The 23,754-nt window shown below is 38.8% G+C and overlaps 1 protein-coding gene across 3 annotated transcripts; it reads right to left on the bottom strand.

Annotated features, from left to right (window-relative positions):
• Nucleotides 1–5,107: 5,107 nt before the first annotated feature.
• LOC451223 (membrane spanning 4-domains A1) lies at nt 5,108–20,340 on the bottom strand. Of its 3 annotated transcripts, XM_054662315.2 has the most exons (8): nt 19,227–19,636; nt 14,006–14,094; nt 12,633–12,981; nt 12,045–12,164; nt 10,818–10,874; nt 9,005–9,241; nt 8,102–8,203; nt 5,108–6,915 (listed from the first exon to the last, which is right to left on the bottom strand). In XM_054662315.2, exons 3-8 carry the CDS (start codon nt 12,789–12,791, stop codon nt 6,697–6,699), a joined length of 894 nt encoding a protein of 297 aa, XP_054518290.1. In that variant the 5' UTR covers nt 12,792–12,981; nt 14,006–14,094; nt 19,227–19,636; the 3' UTR covers nt 5,108–6,696. The 3 variants fall into 3 exon arrangements, with proteins under 3 accessions (XP_054518290.1, XP_054518291.1, XP_001139556.3); XM_054662316.2 differs by lacking the exon at nt 14,006–14,094 and having other exon boundaries at nt 12,633–12,807; nt 19,227–20,340; XM_001139556.6 differs by lacking the exon at nt 14,006–14,094 and having other exon boundaries at nt 19,227–19,359.
• Nucleotides 20,341–23,754: the final 3,414 nt, after the last annotated feature.

Genomic DNA, 23,754 nt, shown 5'->3' with positions numbered 1-23,754 from the left:
GCATAAATGTCTTCTTTTGAGAAGTGTCTGTTCATGTCCTTCGCCCACTTTTTGATGGGGTTGTTTGTTTTTTTCTTGCAAATTTGTTTGAGTTCATTGTAGATTCTGGATATTAGCCCTTTGTCAGATGAGTAGGTTGCAAAAATTTTCTCCCATTTTGTAGCTTGCCTGTTCACTCTGATGGTGATTTCTTTTGCTGTGCAGAAGCTCTTTAGTTTAATTAGATCCCATTTGTCAATTTTGGCTTTTGTTGCCATTGCTTTTGGTGTTTTAGACATGAAGTCCTTGCCCATGCCTATGTCCTGAATGGTAATGCCTAGGTTTTCTTCTAGGGTTTTTATGGTTTTAAGTCTAACGTTTAAGTCTTTAATCCATCTTGAATTAATTTTTGTGTAACATGTAAGGAAGGGATCCAGTTTCAGCTTTCTACATATGGCTAGCCAGTTTTCCCAGCACCATTTATTGAATAGGGAATCCTTTCCCCATTGCTTGTTTTTCTCAGGTTTGTCAAAGATCAGATAGTTGTAGATATGCGACGTTATTTCCGAGGGCTCTGTTCTGTTCCATTGATCTATATCTCTGTTTTGGTACCAGTACCATGCTGTTTTGGTTACTGTAGCCTTGTAGTATAGTTTGAAGTCAGGTAGTGTGATGCCTCCAGCTTTGTTCTTTTGGCTTAGGATTGACTTGGCGATGCAGGCTCTCTTTTGGTTCCATATGAACTTTAAAGTAGTTTTTTCCAATTCTGTGAAGAAAGTCATTGGTAGCTTGATGGGGATGGCATTGAATCTATAAATTACCTTGGGCAGTATGGCCATTTTCACGATATTGATTCTTCCTACCCATGAGCATGGAATGTTCTTCCATTTGTTTGTATCCTCTTTTATTTCCTTGAGCAGTGGTTTGTAGTTCTCCTTGAAGAGGTCCTTCACATCCCTTGTAAGTTGGATTCCTAGGTATTCTATTCTCTTTGAAGCAATTGTGAATGGGAGTTCACTCATGATTTGGCTCTCTGTTTGTCTGTTATTGGTGTATAAGAATGCTTGTGATTTTTGTATATTGATTTTGTATCCTGAGACTTTGCTGAAGTTGCTGATCAGCTTCAGGAGATTTTGGGCTGAGACAATGGGGTTTTCTAGATATACAATCATGTCATCTGCAAACAGGGACAATTTGACTTCCTCTTTTCCTAATTGAATACCCTTTATTTCCTTCTCCTGCCTAATTGCCCTGGCCAGAACTTCCAACACTATGTTGAATAGGAGTGGTGAGAGAGGGCATCCCTGTCTTGTACCAGTTTTCAAAGGGAATGCTTCCAGTTTTTGCCCATTCAGTATGATATTGGCTGTGGGTTTGTCATAGATAGCTCTTATTATTTTGAGATACGTCCCATCAATACCTAATTTATTGAGAGCTTTTAGCATGAAGCATTGTTGAATTTTGTCAAAGGCCTTTTCTGCATCTATGGAGATAATCGTGTGGTTTTTGTCTTTGGTTCGGTTTATATGGTGGATTACATTTATTGATATGCATACATTGAACCAGCCTTGCATCCCAGGGATGAAGCCCACTTGATCATGGTGGATAAGCTTTTTGATGTGCTGCTGGATTCGGTTTGCCAGTATTTAATTGAGGATTTTCGCATCAATGTTCATCAAGGATATTGGTCTAAAATTCTCTCTTTTGGTTGTGTCTCTGCCCGGCTTTGGTATCAGGATGATGCTGGCCTCATAAAATGAGTTAGGGAGGATTCCCTCTTTTTCTATTGATTGGAATAGTTTCAGAAGGAATAGTACCAGTTCCTCCTTGTACCTCTGGTAGAATTTGGCTGTGAATCCATCTGGTCCTAGACTCTTTTTGGTTGGTAAGCTATTGGTTATTGCCACAATTTCAGATCCTGTTGTTGGTCTATTCAGAGATTCAACTTCTTCCTGGTTTAGTCTTGGGACAGTGTATGTGTCGAGGAATGTATCCATTTCTTCTAGATTTTCTAGTTTATTTGCATAGAGGTGTTTGTAGTATTCTCTGATGGTAGTTTGTATTTCTGTGGGATCGGTGGTGATATCCCCTTTATCATTTTTTATTGCGTCTATTTGATTCTTCTCTCTTTTTTTCTTTATTAGTCTTGCTAGCGGTCTATCAATTTTGTTGATCCTTTAAAAAAAACCAGCTCCTGGATTCATTAATTTTTTGAAGGGTTTTTTGTGTCTCTATTTCCTTCAGTTCTGCTCTGATTTTAGTTATTTCTTGCCTTCTGCTAGCTTTTGAATGTGTTTGCTCTTGCTTCTCTAGTTCTTTTAATTGTGATGTTAGTGTGTCAATTTTAGATCTTTCCTGTTTCTCTTGTGGACATTTAGTGCTATAAATTTCCCTCTACACACTGCTTTGAATGCGTCCCAGAGATTCTGGTATGTTGTGTCTTTGTTCTCTTTGGTTTCAAAGAACATCTTTATTTCTGCCTTCATTTCGTTATGTACCCAGTAGTCATTCAGGAGCAAGTTGTTCAGTTTCCATGTAGTTGAGCGGTTTTGAGTGAGCTTCTTAATCCTGAGTTCTAGTTTGATTGCACTGTGGTCTGAGAGACAGTTTGTTATAATTTCTGTTCTTTTACATTTGGTGAGGAGAGCTTTACTTCCAAGTATGTGGTCAATTTTGGAATAGGTGTGGTGTGGTGCTGAAAAAAATATATATTCTGTTGATTTGGGGTGGCTTTAACACCCCATTGTCAACATTAGACAGATCAGTGAGTCAGAAAGTTAACAAGGATACCCAGGAATTGAACTCAGCTCTGCACCAAGCAGACCTAGTAGACATCTGCTAGCCCAGAGATTCTAATGATTATATCTGGGCTCAGCTTAGGCAGTAGGGCTTTGGAAAACTCTCACTTCATGCTAATGTGCATCCATTTGGTAACCCCTATTCTAAATTCCTTCTTGGGAGTCTAAAGTATACCAAAACTCAAAACCCAAACAGTATGGAGTAAAGTTGTGTCCTTCTTTATTTCCTTTACTTCCTTTCTTTTTTTCTCTTTCTCTTCCTTCCTATTTTTCCTTCTTTGTTTCTTTTGTTTGTTTGTTTAAGAACAAAGTTATCTATTTTTTCTTTGGTTGCTTGTGCCTCTGGTGTCATATTGAAGAACTCATTGCCTTTCCAAGGTAACAAAATGTATACCTATGTTTTCTCCTAAGAGGTTTTATAATTTTAGCTCCTACATTTAGGCCTCCATTTTAATTTTTGTGTATGGCGTGAGGTAGGTATCCAATTTTATTCTTTTGTATATGGCTATCCAGTTGTCCCACCACAGTTTGTTGAAAAGATTGTTATTTTCACATTGAGTTTTCTTGGACCTTTATTGGTTATCTTTTAATACATATGCTTATATCATTCTCAATTAGGCAGTAAGATTTTTGAGATCAGGGAGCTTCTCCTATCTTTATCTGTACCCCACCATACTTAACAAAATGCTTTACCCATAACAGGTACCTGATGAACTAATTTCTCTTTCTCCAGCCAGGTAGTAAGTTCTAAGGGTAGACAACTTATTTATTCTTTCTCAGCATTTTGCACTGCTGAGTAGGCTGGGGTCAATAGAGGATAATTGTAACTTTGCTTTGATTTTGCCACCACATGATTCTATCATATTCATTTATGACTTGGTACTTTTTAGCTCAGAACACACAACCAAGTTTTCCATAAAAGGAAGCTCACTAAAGGATTGAAGACTTAACCTAGGAAAATTTCAGATTTGAACCCCTCCATCAGTGTTTTATGTTATACACCAAGAATTTAAAACAAATCAAATTTCTTAAATGAACTCAAGCTAAATGAATCTGAAGTAACTATTTCTGTGTATTGGATCTTTGACTATTCTCTTGTCGATGTGAAATTAAAGATAAATTTTCTGGGTTTTAACAGGTGCTAGTACTTCCTACTGGTCAATGTTGACAAGACTTTAAATGTAAAGCTACATTTTGAATAATAAGAGGAAACATGTATCTTGCTCATGATTTCTGTGCTCCAAAAGCGATTTGTATAAAGAAAGAAAAGGAAATACCCTACATATCCAATAATAGAGGAATGGTAAATTTATATTGATTCATAAAATCCTAAGTTGAAATTAAGTGATGCTTATGAAATTATGTATCAATAAGGAAAAATCTATGATATACTGTTACATGTAAAAAGCAAATATTATGCAGTGATTGTAAGTGAGTAATCTATTACTATGAAGTAGGATAATCAACCATCCTGTTTGCCTGGGACTATCTTGGTTTTAACATTGAAAATCGTGTATCCCAGGAAATCCCTCAGACTCAGACAAACTGGGATGGTTTATCACCTTATTTTAAACAAAGATTATAAGAAAACCAGAAGAAAATGAAAATAAGTTACGTCAGCCTCCTAGTCAATGAGTGCACTTGGGTTTTTAAAGTTTATTTCCTTTGTGGATACAACATTATTTTTACAAAAATGCAAATTGGGAGGAAAAACTAAGGCTAGAGAATATATCTTCTACTTCTTGGCAAAGCATGTTTACTATTGGTCAATGTTATTATTTGACTCTATATTGCCAAAGGGATAATCGGGGAGAAGGTCATAGGAATTTTCATCCTTCTTTAATAGCAGACATTAAAGATGTCTCCTATTATAAGGAGTTATGTGAGGTCAGCTAAAACTAATTATTTGAGGTCATACAAATGACTCAAAATTCTTAGAGAAACCATGGGTTTGGAGAGGAATCCTCATATATATTTCAGAAGAGGAGAAAAAATAAGATAGAAATAAGATCTTGTATTTTTTTAAAGATTTCTGACTTTCATTTTTTTCTCAGGCCTGCTCCTACTATGTCCTTTTCCTTCTCTCATATATTTCAGTCGTCTGGAGTTCTCAGATTAAGGAATCCATTATCAATGACCTATCCCATGAACATTTTTTTTGAGAACCTGTGTAAGACTATATAGACATGAATATTTGATGACCTGACACCTCACAGTTCAAACCTAGATTTGGGTTGTATAAATATCAACTCAAGGCTTTAAGAGCCTCCCATGGTCTAATGTTTCAAGAGTAAAGAAGAATAGACAAACACCCATGTTGGAATCATCTGTTGCAGAAAAGAACACAAAGATAGTTTTATTAATTTAGAACAAATTTTGAGAACTTTACATAGACAGAAATCTTCTATCTCCTTTTTTTCTAATTTTGGGGAATGTCTTCCACTAGTGGTCGCTAAAAATGTAGAAATATCATAGGGAGTGCAAATTACATTGTCTCTTTACCTGCCACAATCTGGCAGCACTCATCATGTAGCAAATGCCCAAATAATAGACTACAGATTATAGTGACTTCACCCTAGGTTAACATTATTTCTAGATAAGGTACTAGTATATCTGAATTGAAAAGTAGGGCAGCTGTTGACTCAGATTCGGCATTTTAATTACGTTGTTTCCAAGTATGATATTCTGAGAGTGTCTATAGCACTTAGTGTCTGCTTCATATAAACTACCAGTTATTATATATTTATGATGCAAGTAGTTTTCCAAATGTGGTGAAAGTCTGAGTCTTTTTATCCCCATGGGTAAAATCTGAATCTGGCTCTCTGTGTCTCTCAGTGCTTGTTTATTGCTGGTCAGAGAGTAAATTCTTGATAAAAGCTGTTGACTTGGCTCTCACAGTTTATGCAGACATTGGAGAGACAATTTGGTTATTTCAAACATCACAGGATTTGAGTAAGAAGACCTGGTTGTGAAACAAGGCTCTCATAATTACTAGTTATGACTGTTGACAAGTTACCTTTTCTTGTTTACAAGTTATTTGGCCTCTTTGAATTACTTGTAAAATAGAGATAGGGATTCTTTCTTGATCATGGAACATCAAATGAAGTTATTTGATGAAAAACTTTGTCATCTGGAAATTATAAATATAACTAAATGTTGATTATTATTTGAAATTTGGGCACCTCGTGGCATTTTCTATGGTCATTTTTTTCTTTTCTCGCATAATGGCTAAAAGTAGGTAGACATGCAAACAATAGCCTAGAGTGGGAGTTAGGAAAAGTTAAGGCAGAGACATGTCCGTGTATAAGCTATGCTGTTTTTACAAAAAACAGATGGGTGTTGGCTATTTAGAGCTTCCCTCATGGGGTGTGGTAACTCTAAGAATGTGCCACAATGTCAGCCCTGTAGAAAGATAAATGGAATGGGTTCTGTATTGTCCCTAGTTGTTATTTTTTTTTTATCATCCTTCAAACAATGATGCAAAAGGGACTCCACCAAAAACGTAGATGTGGAATAAAAAAAAGATAGTTTAGGAATGTCATGAAGCAGTCATATATCTTTTCCATCAGGTGCAGTCTCCCTGGTTGCTGATGGAGAAAATGACAAAAAAAAAATACTATACTAAAAAGCCTATCCAAGGAACAGGTTAGTAGGAAATCACATTCTGAAGCACTCATTCTGCCTTTCTTCAGTGTAAGAAAGTTGCTCAAAAGAAGAAGCGTGACAACACAAGCTGCTACAATGGCTACATTCTCTACATTCAATGTAAGAGAGAAGGAGCTATGGTCACTCCATGCAAAGGCCAGATAGAGATGTGGTGCGTATGTGCAGAGTACCTCAAGAAATGAAAGTCAGCATGTCTCTTGGAAGCTATGAACACTAATGTTTAAAAAAGGAAACAGAAAACAGAAGAAATCACTTAAGGAGAGCTGTCATTTTCTATTGGTGAGGATTCCTGATCTTGGGGGGGTTCTGGAAAGTTCGTCTCTGTTTCTTCTTCTTCCTCTTCTTGGATTGGAATAATTTCAATGTCTTCTTCATTCTTTGGTTGGGAAGATGTTTCAGTTAGCCCAACCACTTCTTCTTTTATTTCAATAGTCTGTTCTTTTTTTTCTTCTGCTGACAGGAGAACTATGTTCTAAAACACAAAATTAAACAAACCATTCTTTACTTTTACCACTGACACCTTTGTCAACAATCTCCACAAACATTTATCAAATACCTCCTGGTTTTTATGCTACTTATGTCATTTATTATATGCCTTTAAATGCCAAAATTTTTTTGCAGGTGCTTAAATCCTAATCAAGTCACTTATTAAAACTCGAGTCTGAATAAATCTTCAAGGGCAGCAGACATTGACCACAGTGCCTGGAATGACCATGTGGTATTGGGAAAAGAACATTGCAGTAATAGAGGAGTTTAGATTTTCGTTCTGATTTGCCTTTAGTGAATATAACTCTGGGAGAATAATTTTCTCTCTTTGATACTATTTTTCTTTAAATGCAAAATGAAGTAATTAGCGATGATTTCTAAATTCTAAATCTAACAGTCTGGTTCTGAAGCAGTTAGTAATATATCTATTATTGGTCTGTTTTTATTTCCCATTTGTGGAGCCCTTTAACCTGTTGTTTTGGAAGAGGAATTAGGTGAAAAGGAGGGAAGAGGGGAATACTGAAAAATGAAACCAAAGAACTAGTGACTTAGCCTTCAACCTTCAACCATCTTGCTTTTACACACTGTATATGGAATCATGAAATCAGGATGGAAGCCTGAAGTCAAGCAGCAGGGAAGGTTAATAAGAAGATGCACAGAGGTGGGGCATGGTGGCTCACGCCTGCAATCCCAGCACTTTAGGAGGCTGAGGTGGGAGGATCACCTGAGGTCGGGAGTTCAAGACTGGCCTGGCCAACATGGTGAACCCCCGTCTCTACAAAAATACAAAAATTGGCCAGGCATGATGGCGGGTGCCTGTAATCCCAGCTACTCGGGAGGGTGAGGCAGGAGAATCGCCTGAACCCGGAGGCGGAGGTTGCACTGAGCCAAGATCGCGCCATTGCACTCTAGCCTGGGCAACAAAGTGAGACTCTGTCTCAAAAAAAAAAAAAAAGATGCACAGAATATAGAACTGTAGGCCCTAACTACAGACTTATTTCAAATTTCAAGACATCATATTATTTGCTTTCTAGAAATACGCCAAGACCAATTTTTTTTTTTAAATCAAGCTCCTAGTTTCAACAACTCATCAGATTACATTCTCCATAAATGATCCTTTGTGGATGTGGATTTTCTAGAGGGAGGTTTTGGCCAGAGGGGCTACTACTTACAGATTTGGGTCTGGAGCACGTTCTTTTCCATTCATTCTCAACGATGCCAGCTATTACAAGTTCCTGGAAGAAGGCAAAGATCAGCATCACTGACAAAATGCCCTGAAAAACAACAGAAGAATGAAGGTGAAAATGTAATAATGGCACAAAGAACGTTGTTGGTGTTCAGTAAGTTATTGTTGACTATAATTGAACGATTAAGAGATCAATTCTTTAGACAAGTAATGAATAGCTGTGAGAACTGCTAGTACAGGAGACAGCATCTTTATAACCCTAACTCTTAACACAACTTTCGGCACACAACAGATGGTTAATGTGTATTGCTGATAGAAAGTAAGGTATGAATAATCAGTTGAAGAATCAATTCTGTATAGGAAAGAATAAGTAATGAGTCTCAAATTAAATTGTATTCAGCCTTAGTTGGTGTGGCATCATGCCTAGGAGACCTCTTCATCCTTGGGAGATGCATTTTTTTTTATCTCTTTCAAACTCTACATTTAAAAGTCCTTGGGCAAAAGATATTCATAACATCTTAGGAATTTCTTCTATGCTCATCTTAGTTAATATAATGATAAATATTAATGCCATTAATGATGTTGAGAATAATTAATGTTAAAGCCAATGCTTATATAGCACTTCTGTGTACCAAACACTGTTCTAAATGCTTTGTATATATTAACTTATTTATTCCTCAGAACAACCCTATTAGATAAATAGTGTTACCATCCCCATTTTACAGTTGAAGAAATTGAGGCACAGTGTGGTTAAAATTCTTTCCCAAAGCCACACAGACAGTAACTAGCAAACTCAGGTGGTCTGGATCCAGAGTTCATGCTCATAATAAACAAGTCATCCTTCCTCCCTGGAGAGAAATCCAATCTCACACTTACCAAGAACACTTACCAAGAACAGAGATTGTATGCTGTAACAGTATTGGGTAGATGGGGAGTTTTTCTCAGAGGGATTAGCTGGTTCACAGTTGTATATGTTAATATATGGTGTGTGAGCTCTAATAAAATTCAGACTCTCCATTTTTAAAAAATGGGAAATTTTAATATTAAGTATGTCCATGATTGAAAGAATCATTCCAGAAATGGCAGCAAAGAGGCTCAATGAATTCATTATCATTTTTCCTTTGACCTGAAATGGAGACACAGATTTATTAATTGGGTTTGATTTCCCTTTGGAAAACATAATCTGGGAGGGAATTCCAAATGCAACTGCCCTGACTCACAAAGCAACTGCAACTAAATATACTGAAGTTCTCTCAGTTGTTTTTAGCCTCTTTGTCACTATAAAATAAAATCATGTCTCTATCCTGTTCTTTTCTCAGTCTTCCCTATCTCATTCACCATCCATCTGTTTTATAAAGCAAAAATTCTAAGAGTAACCCTTGATTCTATATCTTGTATCCTTGCATTTCCTTCACTGCCACTGCCACCATCCTAGTAGGCACTCAATAAATGTTTGTTGAGTAAGTGAAGATAAATATTATCCAGTTTATTATCTGCCTTCATAAATAGGTAGAGGGAAGAGAGTGAAGAAGTTTCTTGTATCACACTTTAGTGGGATGGTATTATGAAGTATAGGTTGGGAAGGTTCAGATAGAACCCTCTAGATCTGTACTATCAAATAAATGGAAATAAAAAAAAGCAGAAGCAACAACAGTAACAACATCTATTCCTGCTGACATAGGCTGCAATCAGCCCAGTCAGCTATCTTCCAAAATACAATTAGGGCTGATGTCTTTGGGTAGCATAGGTAAGAGAATATCAGTGTGAATGTTCTACCTTGCAAGGATGATAAAAGGTTGAAACAGGAAAATATAAATAACAAGTACCATAATGATATGGGATTATTGATTATTATTTTATGCTGCGCATATTTCATTCCTGGCTCTATGACCTACACATGGCAAGTCAGTAAATCTGGCTGTATCTAGAGAATAATTTGATGTTCATAAAAAGTTTTCCCCCCAAACTGAGTTTGTCAGGCCACTTTAAGACAGGAACCATCTCAATCCACCCATTCCCTCATTGATTATGAAAGTGACTCAGTTTAGTAACAGTGTTGGGGGAGGAATTTTTTGGGAGCGAACTTGCTGCTAAACTCTTTTCATCCATACAGCATCAGCAGCTCTGCAGGCCAGTTTCCTCTGGATCTAGATGAGTCCCTAGGGGTTTTATGGGCAAGACCACAGTGTAGTACCTTATAGCCTGTGAAGCACCATCACACACTCTACTGCCTTTCATCTCCATTGGACGTCACATGGTAGCAAGGACTGTTACCCTTCCTTTCTAGGTGAAAACTCAGGAACATAGAGGTAAACTGACTTGTTCAATGTTACGGCCAAAAAATGGCTTAGCTAGAATTTGAATCAATCATGACATTGATCAGATAATTTTCCTAAATGGTGATCTGGGAGAAATGATAGGGCTTTCAGAAAGGTCTATTATTTTCACACAGCATTTAACGTTCTTAAGACTGTAGGTATGGTTTTCATGGATCTGCTTTTAGTTCTGTTCCCATGAACATACTTCAGATAGACCTCGCTTCTAAGTTTTTCATAAATAAAATCACAATAACATTGTGGAGGGTCTTTGCTTTTTAGGGCTGAGAGGCTGTGATACCTTGGCTTTTTAAGGGTCTCAGTTTTTAACCGAAAAAAACAGGTACTTCTCTGACATGTGGGAAAGAAGGACATATGGTTACTTGCCATACACTTCCTGGAGTTTTTCTCCGTTGCTGCCAGGAGTGATCCGGAAATAATATACTGTAAAAAAGAGAGGTGGGGGAGATGGAGAGGGGGTGGGCAAGACAGGAGATAGAGGAGAGAGGGAGATCACTTTTTAACATTGATAACTGGTCAGAAAGAAGCCTACACTTTCAGCAACTTTCACACAACCATCCACCCATTTTTATCAGTTGTATTCATTTTTCAGCTGTCATATTCCTCCTTTATTCAGGCTCAGTGACACTAAATTCATGCCTTTTACTCAATCATCTGGGGATCTGTGACTAAGAATATAGTAAGACCAAAGAGACAGAACTCAAATTTCCTCATCAATTAATACTCATACCATGAATTTAAAAGTTTTATTTCTAGTTTTTCTTTGTTTTTAACTTGTGGAACTGCCCTTTGGGGTTCACAGTGACATAAATGACTCTGATGCCCTCTGAAGAGTGAACTGATGCAGAAGGAAATACTTGACCTGAATGGCACAGGCACTCCATGAAAACATTGGCTGTTACAGGAAGTGATGATGACTATTGCTCATTTTCCTTTTCTCACATACAGGCTGTAGAATGGAGGAAACTCTTGTTCTAACCCATCTCTACTTGTTTGGAAAATTTTAATCCTGGACTTATCTTTTATAGTGGCAACTATGAAAAGTATCACGGGGAAATAAACATCACTGTCCTATGTGCCACACCCAGACAGGGTTACAGATTTGGAAAACATGTACATAAAACAGCCAAAAGAGTGCTGCTCTGTTGATAAGCAAAATGAGACTGACTTGTGATGGGACAGGTTTCACCAGGTACCATAGTAACCAAACAGAATTGTAAGCAAGAAGGGGTAGATGGGAGGAAGTGGATGTTCCTGCTGCCTCTTGCTTTCCAAAACATCTTGCTATCTAGTCTAAATGTCTAGGGCCACCCTCCCCACCAGAACTGACTTTGGAGAGTTCTTGCTTTGGACAGTCCCTGTGAGATCCATGCAGGGCCCCTTTCTCTGAATTCACATGAAACAGGACCACTGACTCTCAACCATGGGATTTATACTCAATTTGGTCAACCTGTCTTCTTAATTACTTTAACCCAATAATATTTCCTACTCATATATTTCCCTCAACACAGAAATAATCTGGCATATCCCTGTGGAGCCTTTTAACATTTTTGTCTGCACCATTTCCCAAATGGCTGCTATTCTTTTACTCACCATAATGCCTCCCCAGAGAGGGTACCACACAGTCACACAGATGGGTGCATAGATCCCTGCTGGGATCATCAGAAGACCCCCCAGGGCAATGTGGAAGAGCCCATTCATAATCTGGACAGCCTGGGGAGAGAACAGAGGCAGCAATGGATGAGCTGAAATCATCACTGCTAGCAGGCAAAGACAAGGTTGGAAGCTCTGGCTCCTGACTTGGAGCTGTGAGGAATGCCTAAAGGAAGCAGTGGAGGTGCCAAGAATTTTGTCTTTTTCTTGTTCGAATCTGTTTCCTCAACCACATGGGGCATTTCCAGGGAGCAGGTATGCCTGGGATTCTGGCAATGGACTGGGATGGGGGACCCCTGCATATACAAGCCCCAAAACCAAAAGGTGACATAAGATCACCCAGAGGTGATCTAAGTGATAACTTCTCTGATGCACCCCTGATTTGGCCCACTGTGTTAGACATAAAGAAGACATCAGGTTGGATCCCAATTCTTCAAATTGGATTGAATTCTGTATGTGGCCTATACCGCATCAGCTTCTGTCAGCCAGAGAATCCCTACGACATGGGATGGAAGGCAACTGACTTACCCCCAGAGCCTTAGATTCCCTCATGAAGAAGCTTTGTGTGGGGCCCACCAGTGAAGACATCCTCCTGAAGAGTGGTTTTGGACCAGATTGCATAGCAATAGAGCCTTTCATTGGCTCTGCTGGGAAAGTCCCATTTACTGAATTTCTGGGTGTTGTCATTTTGCTCTCAAAACTCCTAAAAATAAAACAAATAACAAAATGAGGAGAGCAAGAACAAGATTTTTGGCAGTCTTACCTTGTGTCATGCATCTGAATGCTTCTCTCAGCATTTCCTCCATGAGTGTCATTGAGGGTAGACATGGCCTCTTCCGAGTGACCTTGGATCTGAGGCAAGGCCTACTGCTGAGTTCTGAGAAAGGAGATGGAGGGGTTGTTTAGGAAGAGCATGTGGGCCCAGGAGTCCCTGCCAGTGATCTTGGCAACTGGGTTTGGGGCATTCTTTATCTTTGTAGAGAACACCTTGCATATATGACTGCATGTCCTCTTTGTTTCTTATTCCTGGATGCTTTTCTTGTGCTTTAATATTGAAAAATGTATTTTCAATGGACTTGTCCTTGTCCTTTTGCTTATCTGCCTTTGTGCATTATGATGGGCCAGAGGCAACATTGCAGAGTATGGTAAGGACTATCTGTAGAAGCAGGAGGGGTCGATTCCAGGCCTCTCTCTGTCTCTAACTCTGCCACCTTGTGCAAGTCACATCAAGAAGGCTCTCTAGGTCGGGCATGGTGGCTCATGCCTGTAATCCAAGCACTTTGGGAGGCCAAGATGGGCAGATCACCTGAGGTCAGGAGTTTGAGACCAGGCTGGCTAACATGGCAAAACCCCATCTCTACTACAAATACAAAAATTAGCCAGGCATGTTGGTGTGCACCTGTAATCCCAGATACTCGGGAGGCTAAGGCAGGAGAATTGCTTGAACCCAGGAGGCAGAGGTTGCAGTGAGCTGAGATCATGCCACTGCATTCCAGCCTGGGTAACAGAGTGAGACTCGGTCTCAAAGAAAAAGAAAAGGCTCTCTAAGGCTTTCTAATGCAGTATATAAGACTGTGGCCTCCTGAGTCAGATTGCCTAGGTTTCAATAGTGATTCCTCCATTTGTTCTGAGGTGTTGGGCAAGTTCTTTAAATTCTCTGGGCCTCAGGTTCAACTGTAAAATTGAAATAATAATAATTCTTATCTCGTGGGCTGCTATAACACTTAACTGGGCTCATGGTCTGTGCATGGCTAGTGTCTTTTTGTTCAGGTGTAGCTCAAATGTCAGCTCCTAGAGGAGCCTACCTTGAACCCTCAATCTATAACATGTACTCCTATTTGCTGTCTTTTACAAAATCCTATCTTAATTGCTTTACGGCATTGATCACTGTAGGAAATTACCTTATTTATTTAATTGCTTATTGTCAGTCTCTTCCCCACAGAATGGAAGTTCCATCAAAGTAGAGATTTTGTTCTCTCTTGTTCAGGATCTAAAATAATTTTTGGATTTAGTTACTTCTTAATAAATATTATTGAAGAAATAAATGTATGCAAAGAACCCATGTTGGAATAAATAGTTATTTTTGTTGCTATTCTTGTTCTTTGTACTTTGCTGAGCATTAGTTTCGATTTTATCCTTCTGTAAAGTTAGAACAATACCCCTCTCTGAGATGTAAGACATAAATAAGTTAACATATGTAATTGTGCCTAGGACAAAGGGAGAGTGTAGTAAATGCTATTTATCAGTTTTCATGATTTATTCATTTCTGAAGTGAGAAGGCAATTAATAAGGCCCTTTCCAGCTCAGACATTTTAAGATTCTGTTCAATCTTCATCTTGGGTTTCCTTAGCATTCACTTGTTCATGTTAACCACTTATGCGGACTCCACTGGGTCTTTCCTGGAATCTGAAAATCCCTCTTTTGGGGACACATCTTTGCTCTTGTCTTTATTGCTTGTAAGTCATGTAAGATGTCTTGGAAATCAAGACTGTCTATCCAGGTCACATATCTTACTGAAGCCGGTGCCACATCCCAGCCATTAGATCACAGCCTGAAGTATATCTTACTGAAGTCAATCAGAGCTGAGTAGCTGCAGCTGTGCTGTAAAACAGGCAGCTGACTACTGTCACATTTATACCTACTTTAGGGCTGGAAGTAAATTTGACACATGGCATCTCATCTGAGCCTTATAGAACAGGCAAGGGGTGAATCATCACCTGTGTTTTATAGAAGAGGAAACAAGGGCACGGAGAAGCTAGGTTACTTGTGCCAAGTTACATAATTAGTAAATATTTTTTGTTTGTTTGTTTGTTTTCATGACAGGGCCTCGCTCTGTCGCCCAGGCTGCAGTGCAGTGTCATGATCACAGCTCACTGCAGCCTCTACCTTCTGGGCTCAGGTGATCCTTCTGCCTCAGCCACTGGAGTAGCTGGGACCACGGGCAACCACCACCATACTCAGCTAATTTTTATATTTTTTTTTAGAGATGGGGTCTTGCCATGTTGCCCAGGCTGGTCTTGAACTCCTGGACTCAGGCAATCTGCCCCCCTCCACCTCCCAAAGTGCTAGGATAACAGCTGTGAGCCACCACGCCCAGCCTGTAAAGATTTAAAATGAAGACTTGGATTTCTCAAATTAGGCGTCCAGGGTACCAGGCTGCTTTGTCTCCTGTGAGAAATAGGAATTCAGCCTTTCCCTTATGGCCCCTCTTTTCTCCTTCCAATATATGCACTATGTGAATGACTATAAATCTGTTGAAAAGTATTATCTGTCTGGCGCATGGGCTAGAGGAAAGAGAGAAGAAACTTTGGTTGTTTCTCACTTGATTTTGCCCCTGCCCTAGATAGCCAGATGCCACATGGTCCTGGGGATCTGCTTTGTACAACAAGCCACTCTACAAGACCTCTAACAAAAACAGATATTTTAATATAGCCCACTAAAGAGTTTGCGGACTGATTCTGGTCACTAGGTAGGATTTCTAGAGCTAGTCCAAACCTCAGAAACCATTCTGTTCATTTCACAAATGAGGAAACTGCAGTCTGGGTATAGAATGTGCCTTAGTAAAGACCTCACAGTTAGCAACAGAGCCAAGCTAGAAGGCACTCACCATGGCTCTGATGTTGATGCTTTTTCTGCTATACCATAGGTGAGTCCAGATAATTATAGTTGTTTACTGAGCATCTACTATATACTAGGGATATTGTATATGGTATTGCCAACTCACTCAACACCTTCGTAAGTAGGCATTTTGACTACTTTCTGCAGATGAAGAAATGGAGGTTGAGAGAGGTTATTTTTCCCAAGTTCCTATGGCAAGTATGGAATGAGCTGGGAGTCACTACACTCCGCCCCAGAGGGGTAACTTTAGTGAAGATAACTTAAAGTGCAAAGGTCATCAATTGTTTGAACTGAAGGAGATGATTGGACTGCCATTGTTTTAATTTCATTTTATTCATCAACTGCTTGATTAAAGCTGTGTCTGTATTATTGGCGAGATAAACTTTTTTGTAAGCCAATTCTACTTGGGCTATGCCTGTTGTAACTAATGGCAATAATGACCACGAGGGCTGTGTGTGTGTGTGTGTGTGTGTGATATTTCTCTGTTAAAATGGTATCTCATGATGGCAACTATACTTCTACAAACCTTAAACAAATATTTGTATAAAATAGTAGTTTATAAAGAAACACATGAGTTCTTTCTCTGTTTTTTATTTTTTATGGAAACTATCTCTCATATATATATCTGATTATATATATATCTGTCTCATATATGAGAGGTAAATATATTAATTGATTTATGGCATTGTGGGCTGACTGTAATGAAAAGCTTTCGTTCCATGAGAATTCATAAATACATAAAACTCACCTACGGAGATTGGAGATTCTCGCAATTTTGCCTTATCGTTAAAATAAATTGTTCACAATGACTTAGTGCCCAATGCACAGTTATGCTCAAAGACTAATTGGTAGATTAGTAGGGGTTATGGACCACATTAGCCGAAATATGATAATAATAAGATTTTACATTTGCTGGTGTCCAAATCAGCATGAATGTTAAAATAGAGACTCAGGTGATCACTCAGTACCGCATTTAATTACTCACACTAACTCTTGCAAATATTTTTTTATTTTTAAAGGCACCCCTGTTTTCATGTCCATCCACTGAATAAGATCTCACAGCCTTTATGGGTTTTGGTTTGAATAGACTTTTAAGTCCACTCGTACCATCATGTACTGAGAAGTTTAAAAACTGCCTCACTGTTGTTACCTCATCTTCATTCTTTTCCACTCAAAATAGCTTTGCATTTTTATCCCTTCTGGCCTCCTGTGCACTTATCTCCGAGGAAGAGTGCTCTTACTTCCCTTCCCTCTGTGCTTTTCAGCCCATCTCAGTCCAACCAAGCTGTTAGCCCTTCCAAGAAATTATTTCTTCTTTGCACCTTCAGTCTCCCAATTTCTGGCAATATGTAGCAGACAGAGTTAGTCCCAGCTCTCTTGCTTGCTCCTCTTGTGGTCTCTCTGTAAGTTTAAGGTAATAGTTGCCTTCCCCATTTCAAAGTATCATTTTGAGAGTATGAGATAAGTTGCATTTGTTAAGGTGCTAAATACTCCTTTTATGACTAAAATGTACTTCAGTGTCCCTGAATCCCAAAGTCCTCTTCTTTTAATCTAGCAATGTCCTTGCCCACTGCCCAGGCTCACTTTTTCTTCACCGCAGCTGCTTCAAAGCTTTGCTACCCACTCTCTTCCCCCACCTCCTCTCCACCCACTCACTTCTCAATGCTTGGCAACTAGTTTCCGCCAGTCAGTGGACTGAAACTGCTCTTTGAGGACTGTGCTGTGAAGTCAGTGGTCTTTTCTCAGGCCTCGTGTCTCAGATTGTTTTATTTGTTTCTCCTGCCACCCAGGCTTAGATAGTTGGGACCACATTTCACTTTAGCTCCATCATCTCTCAGTCCATCTTCATCTTGGCTATTGGTCAGTCAGTGGCCAAGTCATGCCATTTCTACCTCTGCAATACATTTTGCATGTGGGTCTTTTTTCTATATCCACAGTCACCTGTGAGTTTCTCATTTCCATTCATGCTTTTCTGCCTTCAGTCTTTCTCTTTTCTAATCCATTGTCCACAAGGCTGCTACATCAAGCTCGTGATCACTGCTTTGAGTGATGCTCTTCCTGAGCCTGAACTCCTTTGCTGGCCTGTCATTACCTGCTGGAGAAACCCTTCATCTAACCCCTCAAGGCCTTTGGAATTCAGCCCTGTATGACTTCCCAAGCTCATATCCCACTACCGCCACCAGAGCCACTGGTCTATACATGTCCTCTACCTTCTTTCCTGAATCTTCTCAACTTTGAAGTGTTCCTTCTCCCTCCCTCTTTACTTTCAATCAAACTCTGCATTAGATATGCACATCACCTGAGGGCATTCCTGCTCTCCTTGCCTGATTGCAAGGAATTCTTCAGAGCTCCTAGCTCTTTGCTTTCCTTACTAGACATCAACTACTTTCTTCGGAGAATCCTGTATCCTACTAGACTTGCATAGGGAACCTGTTTTCTATGTACTATGAGCTCAGTTACATTAAGCTGAACATCAAACTCAGCTACTTCCTCAGGGAAGCTTAACAAGTGCTCACAATGGCCAGGTGCAGTGGCTCACACCTGTAATCCCAGCACTTTGGGAAGCCGAGGCAGATGGATCCCCTGAGGTCGGGAGCTCGAGACCAGCCTGGCCAACATGGAGAAACCTTGTCTCCACTAAAAAATGAACAAACAAACAAAACACACACACAAAAATGCTCACAATGCTGGATTAAACATTTCTTTCCACCGGATTCTCAGTGAGATTAAGCCATTTTATGGGAAACAGGGAAAGGGAATCATTTATATACTGGATTCAGAAAACAGTAATGGCATGATTAAAATTAATCCTTGTTTTCCTTCATTAGAGCTCCCCCACATCTGCAGCGCCCCCTCTTACTCTTGGTTTCCCATGTGATAGATTTGAGGCAGGATTTCATGCTCAACTTGGTGTCCACAAATCCCCTCCAGAAAATGTTAGCCTGTAAAGCCACCTATACTTCTAGGTATATTTACATTTAATGTAGACAAAAGCATTTACAGGAAGAGGAATGGAGTTTTTTTCATTATGCCTATGACTGATTATTTTCTCATTTGGTATTGGGAAGTCCTAAGGGATTCAGGATTTTAGTTCTAATTTTCATAATGCAATGGGTACCATTGCCCCCATTTTATAGATGAGGAAGCTGAGGCTTTAGAGGTTTAGTAATTTGCCCAAGGTTATATTGTTTGTTAGTGGTAGAGCTCCAGTTTGAACCCAATGGTTTAGAAACCATGATTTAATATATATGCTGCAATCTACTACTTTTGTGGAATGATTCACAGTTGACTGCATAGGGTAATTGTTGAGAGGGAGACTGATTAGAGCAGTGAGTGGGCAGCAAGCCTTGATATCGTCACCCCTCCTTAAGTCATAGAACTATTAGGAAGTCTGACTAGGGAAACTCTAGAATTAAGATCAAGAACCTCCAGTCTTCAAAACCATTCTATACCTTATCCATCACCTCCTTTAAGTCATTTAAAGAAAGCAAATTGATTCCTTACCTGAGTCTCCAAGGCCTCAAATCTCAAGGGCTGATTTGGATGCTAGCTGCGGAGTTCAGTGGGTGCAGTTTGTTTCTCAAGCACACTGGGAGGGTGAGTGATGTAGTCCAGGCCTGAAGATGAAATCGCTGATAGACATCAGGTGACAGGAAATCAGTAGCTTCTGCTACCTTGGGCTTCGCTCCAATTACTTTGGTTTAACACTTACCATAGCTGAAGGAGGTGCAAAAAAAGTTTCTGCCTTACCAGGTTTCACTTCTTGAAAAAGACCCCAGGGGACTGCCTGGCATGCTCATGCTACCTTAATTAGAAGAACTTCTGCAGCCCCCACCCTATAAGCAGGTGTGGATCGTAGGTCCCTGAGGACAAGAAAGATTCTAGAAGTTGGTCAAAGATGGGCTGTTAGCACTGACTTTTACCTTCTGGCTTCACTTTTAGGGCTGAGTAGGTGGGCAGGAGGCATCCATGCAGAGATTCAAGAATCACTGAGGCCGTACACTTGGCAGCACTATACTTAGGGGTCCCCAAATATTGTCCTCGTTGGCTCACACTTAAGTTTCTTATGAACCATGTATATATCTTGTGTCAGATTTAGCAGAAATGGCCTAAAATTATACTTTAGTGCCATAGTACATGTACCCAGCCACTCAAAGCAAGAATTAGCCTCCATATTTGGAAATATAAATTGAAATAGCACTTTTACCTCTGAACCCACCTTTTTCTTCCATCTGTCAAGTTCCCTTGTGTCCCCTCTCTTTTTAGTCTAGTCTGGAGCTGCAGGGTCATCAAGCACAGTACTAGATCAAGTAGGGAAATGGAAGAAGTTGGTAGTGTCAGGAGAGTCTAAATATTTGGGATGTGAATCAAAGTTTTGCCCAAAGATAATGTCCTCTCTCTCCCCCTACAATATTCAACTTTTATGTTCATATGTGGGATTTTTAATTACATTTTTATTTCCTTGTTCATTGCTTCATTTTATTAGAGACACAGAGCTATAGTTAGGTAATTATTTGTTTATTTAATCTAAAGGGATGAAATATGGCATGCAGCTCTGTTGCCTAATTCGAGGTTCATTCCTGTCTCTCTCTTTCATCTCTTCTCTCTTTCTCTTTCTGCCTCTCTTTTTAAATTTAAGATAGTTTGGAACCATAGGGTTAGATCCACTGGGTAGAAGTAGTTCTGGGGAGGCTGATTGTGGTGTGATATTTAAAAAGATGCCATTCTAAAAAAAAAAATTGTTGGAGCCGTTCATTAGGGGAACTGGCTACCATTTCAATAGAGAATTTACTTCTTCAAGAATACTCAAGTAAAGTCATGCAGTCACCTCTCAGAGATGCTGTAGAGTGAAGGAGAGTGGGAACAGAAGATCCGTCATCCATTTAACATTCTAATTGAGGGTCTATGCATATCTGCTGAAATGCTTGAGTGATTGGTGATGGGAGGACAATTACCTAGGGTCTGAGTTGTGGATGACTGTGAAACCTGAGGTTTGAGTCCTGGATGGTGGGGTGGTTAGAGGCATGTGCCTTCATTTTAGTTGGCATGGGAACAGGGTCAGGACTTGGCAAATGTATGGCAGCAAAGGGGCTTGAGTTGTGGCAGCACAACCTGGTCTTTTGCATCCTTTTCTCTGTTTGAGCCCTGTATTTCCCCAGTCAGTCTCAGGTTGTTTGCTACTTTGTGGCCAACGAGATAACTTAGGTGGCTCTATGTATGATTCTTCCCAAATAAACTTGAATTTGAATTTGTATGAATGCATAAACATTTACCTTGTCTTTGCTCATTTGAATGATCAACATTTTAGTGCCTGAGTGTGTTGAAATTCTCACTACAATTTGGACTTGTCAATAGCATCTTATTTGATGTATCACCATCACTCTTCCCCCAAGGTTTGAGAATATTTTATTAGGTTGATAACATATTTAAAATATTTCTCTTTGAATTAAGCCTATTTTCATTATCTAGTGACCTTGCTTCCAAAAGACAATCTTAAAGTCTACATAAAAGTATGCCAACTTTTATTTAGTTAGTATTTTCCTGATGTGAATTTCCTTTTTATTCTCTGCACGTCCCAGCACTCCAATTTTTTTAATCATTGCCTTCTATATGAAAACTGTATGCTACATCATAATTATTTGCGTCCTTGCCTTAATCAGCCATTGTCTCCTTGTCCCTTGAAGGCAGGGTCAGTTTTTGTGATTGCTGTGTCCCTGGCAGTGCTGAGAAGGAATGGTTCTGTTTGGCTTTTTCTTTCACCCAGGTGATTGTCCCCAGGCTCTCCGATATTAGGAAGTAACATTATGCCACGTTCTCAACTTCTCAGCAAGGCCCTGGCACCCAGAATTATCTGCTGTTGGAGGGTTCTCGTGTCAAAGAATTGGTAAGGGAGACATAGGGCTCGTCAGAGGTGAGGCTAAAGATCTAATTGCAAATAGAACTTGGTTACAGGTCAGAAAATCCCATTGTTGCACTTATAAATAATTCATAGTAAGGAAAATGTAAATTGAAATACTTAAGAACTTTATAGTTGATAGGGTCTTCTTTCTGTTCTAAGGGACTATACATTTGGAACAGCTAGGAAGGTAATATTAGTTAAATAATTACTTTTATGTCAAGAATTGTCCACATATAAGCCTTACCACACATATAATATTGATTCTGTTTTATAATTGTGGAAACTAAATTTCAGGAAATGGAGGAAGCCATTGCCAAGTTGGAAAGCTGGTAAATGGTAAAATAAGTGATGTTTAGAGCAAGAAAATCTCAATTATAAATTTCAAAAACTAGCATTTACTAAGTGATTTTTAAGTTCCAGGCACTGATAAACTCACTTTCCATGTTTCATTTAAGGTTCACAGTAAACCCATTAGGTAGGTATTACTATTATTGCATTCTAGTCTAAAAATTTTAAGCCCGCAAAGATTAATTTGTTCAAGTGACACAGCTTTAAATGGCAAAACATTTATTATTATTCGTTTTAAGATATAAAAATGTCTGATGTACTCCCATGTGCAGATTACTGGATCACTCCCTTTGCTTTTGTGACGTGGGAATATAGCTGAAGAAAAAAATGCAATTATGACCTCATAGTTATTGAAAAGAGTTTTTTCTCTTATGTACCAATAAATATGCTATCATTGGAGATGAAGTGTTACTGATATGTAACGGTAACATTTTTCTGCAGGTGTTGACTATAAAAATATCATTATGTGATAAAAAATTTAATGAAAATAAGATGTTGTTTTGCTTTCTCAATTATATTTCTCAAAAAATTAAATAATATGTATGAAAAAGTACTTATAACAGTGAGACAAGAAACCATGTGCCCATAGCCATGATTAGAGATACAAGAGTGACACTGATACCTTTGAAAGCTCTCAGGTTATCCTTCCCCAAGCCACCCTCTTTATCAGAGCTCACAATTATGCTGAATTTGGTGTTTATCACTCTCTTCCTTTTCATTGTATTTTGACTTTCCACATATGTTTACATTTCACACGACATATTGCTTAGTTTTTGTGTTTTCTAATCATTATTTAGGTAGAATTAATAAGATGTTCTTTTGTGACTCGCTTTCTTTACTCAACATTAAATGTGTAAAATTCATCTTTGTTGATTTGCTTCAAGTAATTTATTTTTACCAATATGTGGTCCTCAAGTAGGGAACATGGTACAATTGATCTGTTCTCTGTCCGTGGACATTTGAGGTATTGCAGGCAATCCTGCTCTGGAAACATTCGTACGTGTCATATGTTGCACATGTACAAGAATTTCTCTTGTGTATATTAACTAGCAGTGGAATTGTTGGGTTATAAAGTATGTGTATCTTTACCTTTACTAGGGAATAGTTTTTAAAGTGGTTGTCTTCATTTACACTCATACCATTGTGGTAGGAGAGTTCCTTTCATTCCACAATTGCTTAAGAAATTGAGTGCTTTTCATATATTAACCTTTGTTTCTGTCTCCTGTGAAATGGCTGTGCATGGCTTTGGACTAAGTTTTCATCAAGTTGTATTTTTCTATTAATGTATAGGAGGATTTTATATATTCTATATCCCATTATTTTTGTTGGTTATTTGTGTTGCTAAAAGGCTTTGATTTGTAGCTGCTCTCGTCACACTTACGTAACATTCTTAATAACGACTAAATGGGTTGTATCAGTTCTTGCTGGTACTATTCATGTTCTGGGATCTGTTTAAGAAATTCTTTACTACCTTGACCTTGTAAAGAAGTCTTCTATCTTTATTTCTAATAATTTTAACATTTCTTCTTTCTTTTGTTTTTTAAATTTTATTTTAGGTTCGGGGTACATGTGCAGATGTGTTATATAGGTAAGTGGCATGTCATGGGGGTTTGATATACAGGTTACTTTGTCACCCAGGTAATAAGCATAGTACCCAATAGTAGTTTTTTGATCCTCACCCTCTTCCCATCCTCCACCCTCAAGTAGGCCCCAGTGCCTGTTGTTCCCTTCTTTGTGTCCATATGTACTCAATGTTTAGCTCCCACTTATAAGTGAGAACACATG

This window comes from Pan troglodytes, chromosome 9, assembly GCF_028858775.2.
Source record: "Pan troglodytes isolate AG18354 chromosome 9, NHGRI_mPanTro3-v2.0_pri, whole genome shotgun sequence".
Classification (NCBI taxonomy): domain Eukaryota; kingdom Metazoa; phylum Chordata; class Mammalia; order Primates; family Hominidae; genus Pan; species Pan troglodytes.
This window is presented reverse-complemented; position numbering and strand designations above follow the sequence as displayed.

Coding starts and splice junctions, on each gene's coding strand:
- LOC451223 (XM_054662316.2), bottom strand. CDS start 12,791: ATGACAACACCCAGAAATTCAGTAAATGGGACTTTCCCAGCAGAGCCA. Junction 9,242..10,817: donor AAAACTCCAGGAAGTGTATG/GCAAGTAACCAT, acceptor TCTCCATTTCAG/GTCAAAGGAAAAATGATAAT. Junction 6,916..8,101: donor CGTGCTCCAGACCCAAATCT/GTAAGTAGTAGC, acceptor TTTGTGTTTTAG/AACATAGTTCTCCTGTCAGC.